Source organism: Hordeum vulgare, chromosome 4H (assembly GCF_904849725.1).
Source record: "Hordeum vulgare subsp. vulgare chromosome 4H, MorexV3_pseudomolecules_assembly, whole genome shotgun sequence".
NCBI lineage: Eukaryota > Viridiplantae > Streptophyta > Magnoliopsida > Poales > Poaceae > Hordeum > Hordeum vulgare.
Genome location: NC_058521.1, coordinates 574,927,922 through 574,942,507, shown reverse-complemented (window position 1 = coordinate 574,942,507; position 14,586 = coordinate 574,927,922). Strand labels below are relative to the sequence as shown.

Below are 14,586 nucleotides of genomic sequence, written 5' to 3'. Positions count from 1 at the left end.
CAATTACTCGGGTTGGCATGGTGGTCGATGGAGTAATGGACCGAGCCGATTTTTCTCGAGTAGTAGGTGAGTGTGTGTGTGTGTGTAGGTGTGTTTTAGGAGTACTTTTCAGTGAGAATCCGACAGAACACGCGCAGGCTCTTTAAGTGGAAACGTAACTGCTATCGATCGCTTAATCGCTTTCACATCTTTTTTTTAACGTTGGTAGAAAAGCTGTCAAATTCATTGATCAGAAAAGGGAATTATAAGAACGGACTGCTCAATTTATTATGAAAAACCGGACAAAAACCACAACACGTTTAGCTAGACTAGACCTAAAGCACTGCAAGACATACAAGACGTCGGAAGGCGAAAACCTCACAACACATTCGGCCGGGCACTCGAACACCTTCGCTGCTACAAGAATGCACACCGACAACCGCGACATTATAACGAGCTGCCACACGAGCATATCTGCAAGCCTTAAGGACATCGGGGAGGAATGATAGGTCCAAAAGAGCGAAAATCCTATGCCTCACCGATCCCAGGAGCTAGAAGACATAGCTCGCCCGATGCTACTTGCATCTAAAGGATGCCCTGCTGCTCTCATCATCGACCAAACAAACCTGCTCCAAACGGAAACACCACCAAGACTCCACGCACTCCAAAACGTTGACCGCTCAATAACCACCGCACCACCACCAAAGAAGTGCTCCATTACCATATTTGGCTCCAAAGCAATGCTTTCAACGAAGTAATGACACCACGGGTGCCACCATTGCATACGGTTTTCACCGGGAGGCAAGGACATGGAGTAAGGAGAGGTGTTACGCCCCCTCGATGGCGCCTCCAACAAAGAAAATCACACCCGAGGGCATCATTCGCCATCCGCTCAAACCGAAGTTGAGCATGACTTTCGTCGAGGAACCGAGCACCTATGTCGAGGACGTCGTCCCCAACACACCACCACCAGACCGGAGCAGCAGACGCCACTTGCGGCACCTCATAGAACTAGCCGGAGCACCACCGTTGACGCATGCCAAAGCAACCCGAAGGTCCTGCCAAGACCACGCCACCGCAGACCGCAATCCCGACATGGAGCCACCTCGCACCCGCTGGAAGCCAGTCGATGGCCGAGCCGCCTACGGGTCCCCAGCCACCAGGACGCCAGATCCGGCCATCCATGACCTCACAGATCTGGCCGCGCCGAGGAAGGGACCGCCTACCGGGGGAAGCTCGCGTCCTCCCGCAGCAAACCGCAACAGCGACGCGCGCGGCCACACCACCCCAGAACCCGCCAATCGCACGGGGTGCGCCCGCAGACTCCCGCCGCGCCTTCTACGCCCACTGCGGCATTTCGGCGCGCTAGACGCGCCTGCCGGCCCCGGCTCGCTGTGCCCACCGCACACCGCAGCGCGAATTCGCCGCGCCCCACGCCTCTTCATGGTCGAGCGGCCCCGCGTAGCTCCGACCACGCCAGAGGAAGAAACGGAAGGCTCCGCCGCCACCGCTTCCGCTGCCGCGCGGGCTTTGCCCGGCGACGCCTGCCGGCGGCGGCGAGGGGAGGGGCAGATCTGAGAGGAGCTTTTCATGGCGACGGTTTTGCTACAGGTTTTCCCTAGTATCGCTTTCACATCTTTTACCTCTGCTGCTACGGTGCTACCACCTTCTCACGTATGGCCTGCATGCATGCGGTCGTCGAATTCAATTTTTACAGTACTTCATTTCTCCGTCTTAAAATAAGTGTCTTAATTTTATACTAGCTTTAATATAAAATTATACTAAACTAAAGGCATTTATTTTAGAACAGAGAAAGTGTTATTTACGGATGAAGTACTGTAGCAGTATATTGCACTGCCAAACGCCGGCTGGGTTGAGTATTACACAGCTCACATCTCGTGAGATAACAAAGACAAATCGAGAGAAAATCATTGAAACGATGATCATCTGGTTCATTGAACCCACCCGGTGATCCACAGACCAGACTACAATTTCGTAATAAAAACCCGGGCCCGGGCTAGCTAAACTACGGAACGCCAACATAAATACATACACACTATAAAGGTCCGAGAGTATTATATAGTACGTACATGAAATCAAGGAAGCAACCAAATCCTTGAATCAAAAACAGAAACAATGGACATCGATCTAGTTGTCAAGTTGGCAGGCACATGCGTTCTAATTACCCGGTTGCGGCCGTCCGCCATGCCAGTTGCCAAGCATCCTGCACCTTCCCCGGAGGCGCTTCTCCTTTGGTTTTTTCTCGCTGAACAATCATCACGTCTACGTATACACGCATCCGTGGCTCAATTATTAGACAAGCTCTCGTTGTAAAGAAAGAGTACGTAGCTAGGTCTGGCACTCGTATTCCTAATTCCACTGCTGCCGACGTGGAGTAGACCGGGGATTAGGTCAGCTGTTGGTACGGAGAGCTGGTGGTTGTTGGTTAATTTGTTATGGACGCGGGAGCGTACTGATGAAGCTGGTCAAATGTAACGCGGCACGAGTCCAGGCTCGTGGAACGCTGACCGTTCTGCCCGCATGCATGCAGGTTGCTGCTGCATGCGCAAGTGTCATCCTTGACTCGGTCGTGAGCAGTACATGAATTTTGTATTTTTGTTTAGACGCTAGCTACATGAATTTTGTTCGAAATCATTCATGCAGGATTCGAACAGTTTCCACAGAATTCATAACTCATAAGTAGGAGTACGTAAGAGGCGTGTGACCCCAACCATGTGTACAGTACTTGCGAGTGTGATTTATAACTGAGTGGCTGAAACCAGGGGAATCCTGTACGTCAAACAACTTTGTTTTTATGTTTCAATTCGCCCAGAAAAATACCCAGCAGCATTCAACTATGCGACAAGTTTCCACAAGTGGAATAGTAGTAATAGTACATTATTGGCATCATATCTTGCATGACAAATAGTAGAACAAGCAGACGCAATCACCAATTGTTAACTGTTTTACGTGTGTACTGACTTGTCTCCTCCTTCCTTTATGTTGACTCACCTACTTGTAATTTGTCATACTTACTCCTATATCTACGAAAACTACCACTCCACTAGTTTTTCTTATCTTCCTGATCCTATATAAACCCTTACAATCCCCTGTCAAACGCAAGCTCATCACCATCTTAGAGAGGGCATCCAAGAAACAGGAGCCCCCAAAACCAAAGTAGCAGCACAAACATACTTGCAGCTCAGCTCAGCTAAGACACGGCATGGCGACCACAGCTGCTAGCGCCAGTCCGGGCCCGGCCATCCAAGAAGCAGCAAAGACGCCAAGCGCCTCGCCGCCCCGCGCCACGGCCACCTCGCCGGCTCGCTACCGGCCTTCGCCGCTGGTCGTATTCAGCGCCTGCCTCGTCCTCATCGGCTCCAGCGGGCCGCTCCTGCTGCGGGTCTACTTCGTCCACGGCGGGCAACGCCTCTGGCTGTCCGCGCTAGTCCAGATCTCCGGCTGGCCGCTCCTCCTCCCGCCCCTGTGCGTCTCCCTCTTCCGCGGCCGCCGCCACGGCATCGCCAACCTCCTCCTCCCGGCTCGCCTCGTTGGCACGGCCGTCGTGCTGGGCAGTTTGTACGCCGTGTCCTGCTACGTCTACGCGATGGGGTCGCAGGCGCTGCCGCTGTCCACCTCGTCATTGCTGCTGGCGACGCAGCTCGCCTTCACCGCCGTCTTCGCGTTCCTCTTCGTCGGGCTCCGCTTCACGCCCTTCTCCGCCAACGCCGTCATGCTGCTCACCATCGGTCCGGCGGTGCTCGGCGTCGGGCCCGGGTCCGGGAAGCCGGCGGGCGAGCCATCCAAGACGTACTGGACAGGGTTCTGCGAGGCCATCGCGGCCGCCGCGCTCGCCGGGCTAGTGCTGCCGCTCGTTGAGGTCGCCATGGAGCGGTTTGGGCGCCGGACTGGACCCGCCGCGAGGGCGCCGCCTCCCTACTCCACGGTGATGCAGATGCAGGCCATGATGGGCGCCGCCGGCACGATGGTGTGCCTGCTCGGCATGGCCATCAAGACCGACTTCAAGGCGATGCCGAGCGAGGCGGCGGCATACGGGCTCGGCGAGACCAAGTACTACCTGGTGCTGGTGTGGGGTGCCGTGTCGTGGCAGATGCTGAACCTGGGCGTCGTGGGGCTCATCACCTGCGCCTCCTCGCTCCTCGCCGGCATCATGGTCGCCGTCCTCCTGCCGCTCTCCGAGGTCCTTGCCGTCATCTTCCTCCACGAGAAGTTCGACGGGCCGAAGGGCATCGCGCTCGTGCTGTCACTCTGGGGCTTCGCCTCCTACATGTACGGCGAGAAGGTCCAGCAGAAGAAGCTGGAGGCGCAGAAGAGTCAGCTGCTGCAGCAGCAGGTGGCGAAGAAAACCGGAGACCTCGAGCTGGCAATCCATTGAAAACCGGCAAACTCTCAATGCGTGTAGTGTACTGATTATTATTTTTAATTTCGTAAGTACAGGATATACAAGAGTACATTCTGAGTAGAGTAACATGCATTCGTAAGACATTGTTTCATTTTAGGTAACACAGAGAAATCAAGTGCTACCCATTGAGTTAATAAAAAAACATTGTTTCATTTTAGGTAACACAGAGAAATCAAGTGCTACCCATTGAGTTAATAAAAAAACATACTATTGAAGCGAAAGGTATATCCTGTATCGGCTGTGCGCCGAAGTGCTAGATTTAAGATAGTAAATAAATTTCATGATGAGCGATGAAAGGAATTTTCTGGAATACCAGAGGTCTAGCAGACTTGGCTAAAAGAAGATTTCTAGCGGAAGCAACTATTGAGCATAAATTAGATTTCATTGCTTTGATGGAAAAAGGGAGAGATAACTTTACATCACAGTTTCTAGGAACGTTATCTGGTGGTATTGACTTTGATTGGCACTGTTTACCTCCAAAAGGAAGGTCCGGGGGATCTTGCTTGGAGTCAGGTGTGACGTGCTAGAAGTCCGGAACGTAGTGTTCGGGGACTATGCCGTCAAATTTAGGGTCCGATCGAAGGCAGATGGATTCCAATGGACCCTCGTAGCAGTATACGGGGTGGCTCAACCGGAACTTAAGAGAGACTTCCTGGCTGACCTCGTCCGGATATGTGGAGACGAGAGGCTGCCAATTTTATTAGGGGGAGACTTTAATATCATTAGAAGACGAGATGAGAAAAACAATGACAACTTTGATGGCAGATGGTCATTTATGTTTAATTCTATCATTGAGAGTCTCGATTTGAGAGAAACTGAGCTATCGGGTAGAAAATTCACGTGGGCAAATAATTTACCCAACCCAACATACGAGAAGTTGGATATGGTACTAACGAGTGTGGACTGGGAGCAGAAATTCCCTCATGTCACGGTTCGGGCTATGCCTAGAGCAATATCTGATCACACCCCATTGTTAGTACACTCTGGAGAGGCAACACATACGGGGAATAAAAAAATCTTTTCTTTCGAACTAGGCTGGTTTGAAAAGGAAGGTTTCATGGACCTTATAGCCAGAGAATGGGCTATAGACAAGGGGGGGGGGGGGTTCATCGAGAGTTGACAGGTGGCAAAATAAGATAAGACACTTACGTCAATTCTTGAGGGGCTGGGCAAAACATGAGAGCGGAATTTATAAGAAAGAGAAACAAACGTTACTTGAACTTATAAATTCCCTGGACATAAAGGCCGAAAGTACGTTATTAGATGATAATGACAGGTCATTGAAATCGGAGGCTGAGCTAAAACTAAAACATCTTCTTAGAGAGGAGTTAAAGTGGGCTCTTAGAGCGAAGGTTTGACATGTGGTGCAAGGTGATGACAATACTCAGTTCTTTCATCTCATAGCCAATGGAAAGCATAGAAAGAAAAAAATATACCAACTAGAGCAAGATGAGGGCACAATAGTAGGACATGATAATTTGAAAATGTACATTTCAGAATACTACAAAAAACTATTTGGGGCTCCTGAGGATAATTTTGTATCCATGGATGAGCTTATGGTCGATGACATACCTCAGCTCGGGACGGACGAGAATGAGATACTAATCGCATAGTTCACGGAGAAAGAGGTGTTTGAAGCTATATCACAAATGAAGAATAATAAGGCACCAGGATCAGATGGATTCCCAGCTGAGTTTTACAAGAGGTGTGGGCACATTATCAAAGGTGATTTGTTGCCTATGTTCCAAGACCTTTTCGATGGAAACCTTCATCTATTCCATCTAAATTTTGGAACAGTGACATTGTTGCCAAAGAAGGAAGGGGCGGTGCGTATATAGCAATTTAGACCTATCTGCCTTCTAAATGTTAGTTTCAAAATCTTTACAAAAGTTGGCACAAATAGGCCGACACAGATTGCACATGAAGTAGTGCAACCTACTCAGACATCTTTCATGCCAGGGAGGAACATACTAGAGGGTGTGGTAGTCCTGCATGAAACGTTGCATGAAATTCACTCGAAGAAACTAGATGGGGTTATCTTCATGGTGGATTTCGAAAAAGCTTATGATAAGGTCAAATGGCCATTCCTACAACAGACATTACGTATGAAGGGATTCGATGATATATGGAGGAAACATGTCAAATCTTTTGTACCAAAAAGGAGAGTTGGAATTAAGGTCAATGATGATATTGGGCATTTCTTCCAAACTTTCAAGGGTCTCAAGCACGGAGATCCAATGTCACCAATCCTATTTAATATAGTTGCTGATATGTTGGCAATTCTAATAGGAAGGGCTAAACATGAAGGCCAGGTAGGAGCCTTGGTGCCACATCTGGTGGACGGTGGCGTCTCGATCTTACAGTGTGCTGATCACACGATCCTGTTTATGGAGCATGACATAGCAAAGGCAAGGAATATGAAACTCATACTCTGTCTATTTGAACAATTATCTGGCCTGAAAATAATTTTTCATAAGAGTGAGTTGTTCTGCTTTGGGAAAGCCAAAGAAGAACAAAACACATATAAACAATTGTTCGGATGTGAAATGGGGAGCCTACCATTCAGCTACCTAGGCATACCTATTCATCATCGGAAGCTTTCCAATAGCCAGTGGAAATGCATAGAAGATCGATTTGAGAAGAAGCTAAGTTGCTGGAAGGGCAAGCTTCTCTCATATGGAGGTAGACTAATTTTGATTAACTCGGTCCTGACGAGTATGCCTATGTTCCTCCTATCCTTCTTTAAGGTACCGGTTGGGGTACGTAAAAGATTGGACTTCTATCGATCAAGATTCTTTTGGCAGAGTGATGAGGATAAGAAAAAATATAGACTGAGTAGATGGGACATTATTTGTAGGCCAAAAGACCAAGGTGGTCTGGGAATTGAGAATTTAGAGGTGAAGAACAGATGTCTGCTAAGTAAGTGGCTATTTAGACTGTCAGTGGAGACAGAAGGAATGTGGGTACAAATTTTGCGTAATAATTACCTACATTTGAAGACCTTAGAACAAGTAAAAGTAAGACCCAATGATTCACCATTCTGGAAGGGGTTGATGAAAGCCAGATCAACTTTCTAAAATAGAACAAAATTTATTATTGGAAATGGTGAGGGTACTAGATTGTGGGAGGACTCGTGGTTGGGGGAGACGCCTTTGGCCACGCAATACCCAACTCTTTATAATATTGTGCAACGCAAGGAGGCATACGTAGCCACAATTTTACAGTCAAATCCTCTAAATATACAATTCAGACGGTCTTTGATAGGGCATCGATGGACTGATTGGTTGTTGGATTACGTAGCATAAATTCAAAATTTTCCTACGCATATTCAGATCTTCCTCTGGAGAGACCAGCAACGAGAGAGGGGTAAGAGCATCTTCATACCTTTGAAGATCGCTAAGCGGAAGCGTTGCTAGAACGCGTTTGATGGAGTTGTACTCGCAGCGATTCCGATCTAGTGCCGAACTACGGCAACTCCGCGTTCAACACACGTGCAGCCCGGTGACGTCTCCCGCACCTTGATCCAGCAAGGAGGAGGGAGAGGTTGGGGAAGAACTCCAGCAGCACAACGGCGTGGTGTCGATGGAGAGACGAGTTCTCCCGGCAGGGCTTCGCCAAGCACCGGCAGAGAGGAGGAGGAAGAAGGGCAGGGCTGCGCCGAGAGAGAGGGAAAAGTCTATCTCCCAATGGCCAAAAGTGCCCGGTATATATAGGGGAAGGGAAGGGCTGCGCCCCCTTGAGGGTTTCCCCCTCCTAGGGGGGGGGGGGGGTGGCAGCCCTAGATGGGGGCTGGTGCGGCGGCCAAGGGGGGAAAGAGGGGTGTGGCGCACCCCTGGTGGGCCTTAGGCCCACCTGGCTTAGGGTTTGCCCCCCCCTTTTCTCTCCCCTGCGCATTGGGCTGAGTGGGGAGGCGCACCAGCCCACCTAGGGGCTGGTTCCCTCCCCCACTTGGCCCATCTTACCTCCCGGGGTCGTTGCCCCCTTCGTTGGACCCCCGGGGCCACCTCCGGTGGTCCCGGTGGTCCCGGTACGTTACCGGTGATGCCCGAAACACTTCCGGTGTCCGAAACCATCCGTCCTATATATCAATCTTCACCTCCGGACCATTCCGGAGCTCCTCGTGACGTCCGGGATCTCATCCGGGACTCCGAACAACTTTCAGTAACCTCGTATAACAATTCCCTATAACCCTAGGGTCACCGAACCTTAAGTGTGTAGACCCTACGGGTTCGGGAGACAGGCAGACATGACCGAGACACCTCTCTGGCCAATAACCATTAGCGGGGTCTGGATACCCATAGTGTCTCCCACTTGCTCCACGATGATCTCATCGGATGGACCACGATGTCAAGGATTCAATCAATCCCGTATACAATTCCCTTTGTCTGTCGGTATAGAACTTGCCCGAGATTCGTTCGTCGGTATACCAATACCTTGTTCAATCTCGTTACCGGTAAGTCTCTTTACTCGTTCCATAGCACGTCATAGTGTGACTAACTCCTTAGTCACATTGAGCTCATGATGATGTTTTACCGAGTGAGCCCAGAGATACCTCTCCGTCACATGGAGTGACAAATCCCGATCTCGATTCGTACCAACCCAACAAACACTTTCGGAGGTACCCGTAGTGCACCTTTATAGTCACCCAGTTACGTTATGACGTTTGATACACCCAAAGCACTCCTACGGTATCCGGGAGTTGCACAATCTCACGGTCGAAGGAAAAGATACTTGACATTAGAAAAGCTTTAGCATACGAACAATACGATCTAGTGCTATGCTTAGGATTGGGTCTAGTCCATCACATAATTCTCCTAATGATGTGATCCCGTTATCAATGACATCTAATGCCCATGATCATCTATTGACTAACGAGCTAGCCAACTAGAGGCTTGCTAGGGACACTTTGTGATCTATTTATTCATACATGTATTACTGTTTCCTGTTAATACAATTATAGCATGAACAATAGACGATTATCATGAACAAGGAAATATGATAATAACCATTTTATTATTGCCTCTAGGGCATATTTCCAACAGTCTCCCACTTGCACTAGAGTCAATAATCTAGTTACATTGTGATGTATCGAACACCCATAGCATTATGGTGTTGATCATGTTTTGCTCGTGGAAGAGGTTTAGTCAACGGGTCTGCAATATTCAGACCCGTGTGTACTTTACAAATATCTATCACTCCACTCTAGACATGGTCCTGGATGGAGTTGTAGCGGCGTTTGATGTCTTCATCTTCCGGTGAAACCTGGGCTCCTTGGCTATAGCAATGGCCCCATTGTTATCACAGAAGAGTGTCATTGGACCCGGCGTGCTTGGAACCACTCCAAGGTCGGTGATGAGCTCCTTCATCCAAATTCCTTCATGAGCTGCTTCTGAAGCAGCTATGTACTCCGCTTCACATGTAGATGCTGCCACGACTTCTTGCTTGCTGCTGCTCCAGCTCACTGCCCCACCATTCAACACATATATGTATCCGGTCTGTGACTTAGAGTCATTCGGATCTGTTTCGAAGCTAGCGTCGACGTAACCCTTTACGACGAGCTCTTCGTCACCTCCATAAACGAGAAACATTTCCTTAGTCCTTTTCAGGTACTTAAGGATATTCTTGACCGCTGTCCAGTGTTCCGTACCGGGATCACTTTGGTACCTCCCTACCAAACTTATGGCAAGGTTTATATCTGGTCTGGTACACATCATGGCATACATTAGAGAGCCCACGGCTGAAGCATAGGGGAAAGAACTCATCTTCTCTCTTTCTGCTGTCGTGGTCGGCGACTGAGTCTTACTCAATCTCATACCTTGCAAAACTGGCAAGAACCCTTTCTTTGAGTTTTCCATATTGAACTTCTTCAATATCTTGTCAAGGTATGTACTTTGCATAAGACCTATGAGGCGTCTTGTGTATGCGGCTTCTCCAAGGTCCTTCATTGAAAAACTTTTGTTCAAATAGGCCTTTATGCTCTCCAACATCTCTATATTATTGCCCATCAATAATATGTCATCCACATACAGTATGAGGAAAGCTACAGAGCTCCCACTCACTTTCTTGTATAGACAGGCTTCTCCGTAAACCTGTATGAACCCAAACGCTTTAATCACCTCATTAAAGCGAATGTTCCAACTCCGAGATGCTTGCACCAGCCCATAGATGGAGCGCTGGAGCTTGCACACTTTGTTAGCACCCTTAGGGTCGACAAAACCTTCTGGTTGCATCATATACAACTCTTCCTTAAGGTTCCCATTAAGGAACGCTGTTTTGACGTCCATTTGCCAAATTTCATAATCATAAAAGGCGGCAATTGCTAACATGATTCGGACTGATTTCAGCTTCGCTACGGGAGAGAAAATCTCTTCGTAGTCAACTCCTTGAATTTGTCGAAAACCCTTTGCGACAAGTCGAGCTTTGTAAATGGTTACATTACCGTTTGCATCAGTCTTCTTCTTGAAGATCCATTTATTTTCTATGGCTCGCCGGTCATCGGGCAAGTCCACCAAAGTCCATACTTTGTTCTCATACATGGATCCTATCTCGGATTTCATAGCCTCAAGCCATTTGTTGGAATCCGGGCCCGCCATCGCTTCTTCATAGTTCGAAGGTTCACCGTTGTCTAACAACATGATTTCCATCACAGGGTTGCCGTACCACTCTGGTGCGGAGCGTGCCCTTGTGGACCTTCGCGGTTCAGTAGTAACTTGATCCGAAGCTTCATGATCATCATCATTAACTTCCTCTTCAATTGGTGTAGGCGCCACAGGAACAACTTCCCGCGATGCGCTACTATCCTGTTCGAGAGGGGGTGTAATTACCTCATCAAGTTCTACCTTCCTCCCACTTACTTCTTTCGAGAGAAACTCTTTCTCTAGAAAGGATCCGTTCTTGGCAACAAAGGTTTTACCTTCGGATCTAAGATAGAAGGTATACCCAATAGTTTCCTTCGGGTATCCTATGAATACGCATTTCTCCGCTTTGGGTTCGAGCTTTTCTGGTTGAAGTTTCTTCACATAAGCATCGCAGCCCCAAACTTTAAGAATAGACAACTTAGGTTTCTTGCCAAACCATAGTTCATACGATGTCGTCTCAACGGATTTAGACGGTGCCCTATTTAAAGTGAATGCTGCAGTTTCTAATGCGTATCCCCAAAATGATAGCGGTAAGTCGGTAAGAGACATCATAGTGTTGGAATTATGCCCTAGAGTCAATAATAAATATAGTTATTATTATAATTCCTGTATCAAGATAATAGTTTATTATTCATGCTATAATTGTATTGAATGAAGACTCATTTACATGTGTGGATACATAGACAAAACACCGTCCCTAGCATGCCTCTAGTTGGCTAGCCAGTTGGTCAATGATAGTCAGTGTCTTCTGATTATGAACAAGGTGTTGTTGCTTGATAACTGGATCACGTCATTGGGAGAATCACGTGATGGACTAGACCCAAACTAATAGACGTAGCAGGTTGATCGTGTCATTTTGTTGCTACTGTTTTCTGCGTGTCAAGTATTTATTCCTATGACCATGAGATCATATAACTCACTGACACCGGAGGAATGCTTTGTGTGTATCAAACGTGGCAACGTAACTGGGTGACTATAAAGATGCTCTACAGGTATCTCCGAAGGTGTTAGTTGAGTTAGTATGGATCAAGACTGGGATTTGTCACTCCGTGTGACGGAGAGGTATCTCGGGGCCCACTCGGTAATACAACATCACACACAAGCCTTGCAAGCAATATAACTTAGTGTAAGTTGCGGGATCTTGTATTATGGAACGAGTAAAGAGACTTGCCGGTAAACGAGATTGAAATAGGTATACGGATACTGACGATCGAATCTCGGGCAAGTAACATACCGAAGGACAAAGGGAATGACATACGGGATTACACGAATCCTTGGCACTGAGGTTCAAACGATAAGATCTTCGTAGAATATGTAGGATCCAATATGGGCATCCAGGTCCCGCTATTGGATATTGACCGAGGAGTCTCTCGGGTCATGTCTACATAGTTCTCGAACCCGCAGGGTCTGCACACTTAAGGTTCGACGTTGTTTTATGCGTATTTGAGTTATATGGTTGGTTACCGAATATTGTTCGGAGTCCCGGATGAGATCACGGACGTCACGAGGGTTTCCGGAATGGTCCGGAAACGAAGATTGATATATAGGATGACCTCATTTGATTACCGGAAGGTTTTCGGAGTTACCGGGAATGTACCGGGAATGACGAATGGGTTCCGGGAGTTCACCGGGGGGGGGGGGGGCAACCCACCCCGGGGAAGCCCATAGGCCTTGGGGGAGACACACCAGCCCTTAGTGGGCTGGTGGGACAGCCCACAAATGCTCTATGCGTCAAGAGAAGAAAAATCAAGAGGAAAAGAAAAAAAAGGGAGGAGGTGGGAAGGGAGGAGGACTCCCTCCCACCAAACCTAGTCCAACTCGGTTTGGGGGGGAGAGTCCTCCCCCTTGGCTCGGCCGACCCCCTTGAGGGTCCTTGGACCCCAAGGCAAGGCCCCCTCCCTCCCACCTATATATACGGAGGTTTTAGGGCTGATTTGATACGACTTTTCCACGGCAGCCCGGCCACATACCTCCACGGTTTTTCCTCTAGATCGCGTTTCTGCGGAGCTCGGGTGGAGCCCTGCTGAGACAAGGTCACCACCAACCTCCGGAGCGCCATCACGCTGCCGGAGAACTCTTCTACCTCTCCGTCTCTCTTGCTGGATCAAGAAGGCCGAGATCATCGTCGAGCTGTACGTGTGCTGAACGCGGAGGTGCCGTCCGTTCGGTACTAGATCGTGGGACTGATCGCGGGATTGTTCGCGGGGCGGATCGAGGGACGTGAGGACGTTCCACTACATCAACTGCGTTCTCTAACGCTTCTGCTGTACGGTCTACAAGGGTACGTAGATCACTCATCCCCTCTCGTAGATGGACATCACCATGATAGGTCTTCGTGCGCGTAGGAAATTTTTTGTTTCCCATGCGATGTTCCCCAACAGTGGCATCATGAGCTAGGTTCATGCGTAGATGTCTTCTCGAGTAGAACACAAAAGTTTTTGTGGGCGGTGATGTGCGTTTTGCTGCCCTCCTTAGTCTTTTCTTGATTCCGCGGTATTGTTGGATTGAAGCGGCTTGGACCGACATTACTCGTACGCTTACGAGAGACTGGTTTCATCGTTACGAGTAACCCCCTTTGCTCAAAGATGACTGGCAAGTGACGGTTTCTCCAACTTTAGTTGAATCGGATTTGACCGAGGAGGTCCTTGGATGAGGTTAAATAGCAACTCATATATCTCCGTTGTGGTGTTTGCGTGAGTAAGATGCGATCCTACTAGATACCCTTGGTCACCACGTAAAACATGCAACAACAAAATTAGAGGACGTCTAACTTGTTTTTGCAGGGTATGATTGTGATGTGATATGGCCAACGATGTGATGTGATATATTGGATGTATGAGATGATCATGTTGTAATAGAAATATCGACTTGCACGCCGATGGTACGACAACCGGCAGGAGCCATAGGGTTGTCTTTATACTAACGTTTGTGCTTGCAGATGCGTTTACTATTTTGCTAGGATGTAGCTTTAGTAGTAATAGCATAAGTAGCACGGCAACCCTGATGGCAACACGTTGATGGATGATCATGGTGTGGCGCCGGTGACAAGAAGATCGTGGCGGTGCTTTGGTGATGGAGATCAAGAAGCACGTGATGATGGCCATATCATGTCACTTATGAATTGCATGTGATGTTAATCCTTTTATGCACCTTATTTTGCTTAGAACGACGGTAGCATTATGAGGTGATCTCTCACTAGAATTTCAAGACGAAATTGTGTTCTCCCCGACTGTGCACCGTTGCTACAGTTCGTCGTTTCGAGACACCACGTGATGATCGGGTGTGATAGACTCAACGTTCACATACAACGGGTGCAAAACAGTTGCGCACGCGGAACACTCGGGTTAAGCTTGACGAGCCTAGCATGTGCATACATGGCCTCGGAACACATGAGACCGAAAGGTCGATCATGAATCATATAGTTGATATGATTAGCATAGGGATGCTTACCACTGAAACTATACTCAACTCACATGATGATCGGACTTGGGATAGTGTAAGTGGATCATGAACCACTCAAATGACTAGAGAGATGTACTTTTTGAG

General features: G+C 48.4%; 1 protein-coding gene across 1 annotated transcript; it reads left to right on the top strand.

The window, feature by feature from the left end:
* Positions 1 to 2,953: 2,953 nt before the first annotated feature.
* Positions 2,954 to 4,564, top strand: LOC123447163 (purine permease 3-like). The gene has a single exon (XM_045123743.1). It carries the CDS (start codon positions 3,203 to 3,205, stop codon positions 4,373 to 4,375), a length of 1,173 nt encoding a protein of 390 aa, XP_044979678.1. The 5' UTR covers positions 2,954 to 3,202; the 3' UTR covers positions 4,376 to 4,564.
* Positions 4,565 to 14,586: the final 10,022 nt, after the last annotated feature.

What these genes read in the sequence shown, in the direction of transcription:
- LOC123447163 (XM_045123743.1), top strand. Translation starts at nt 3,203, where the DNA reads ATGGCGACCACAGCTGCTAGCGCCAGTCCGGGCCCGGCCATCCAAGAA.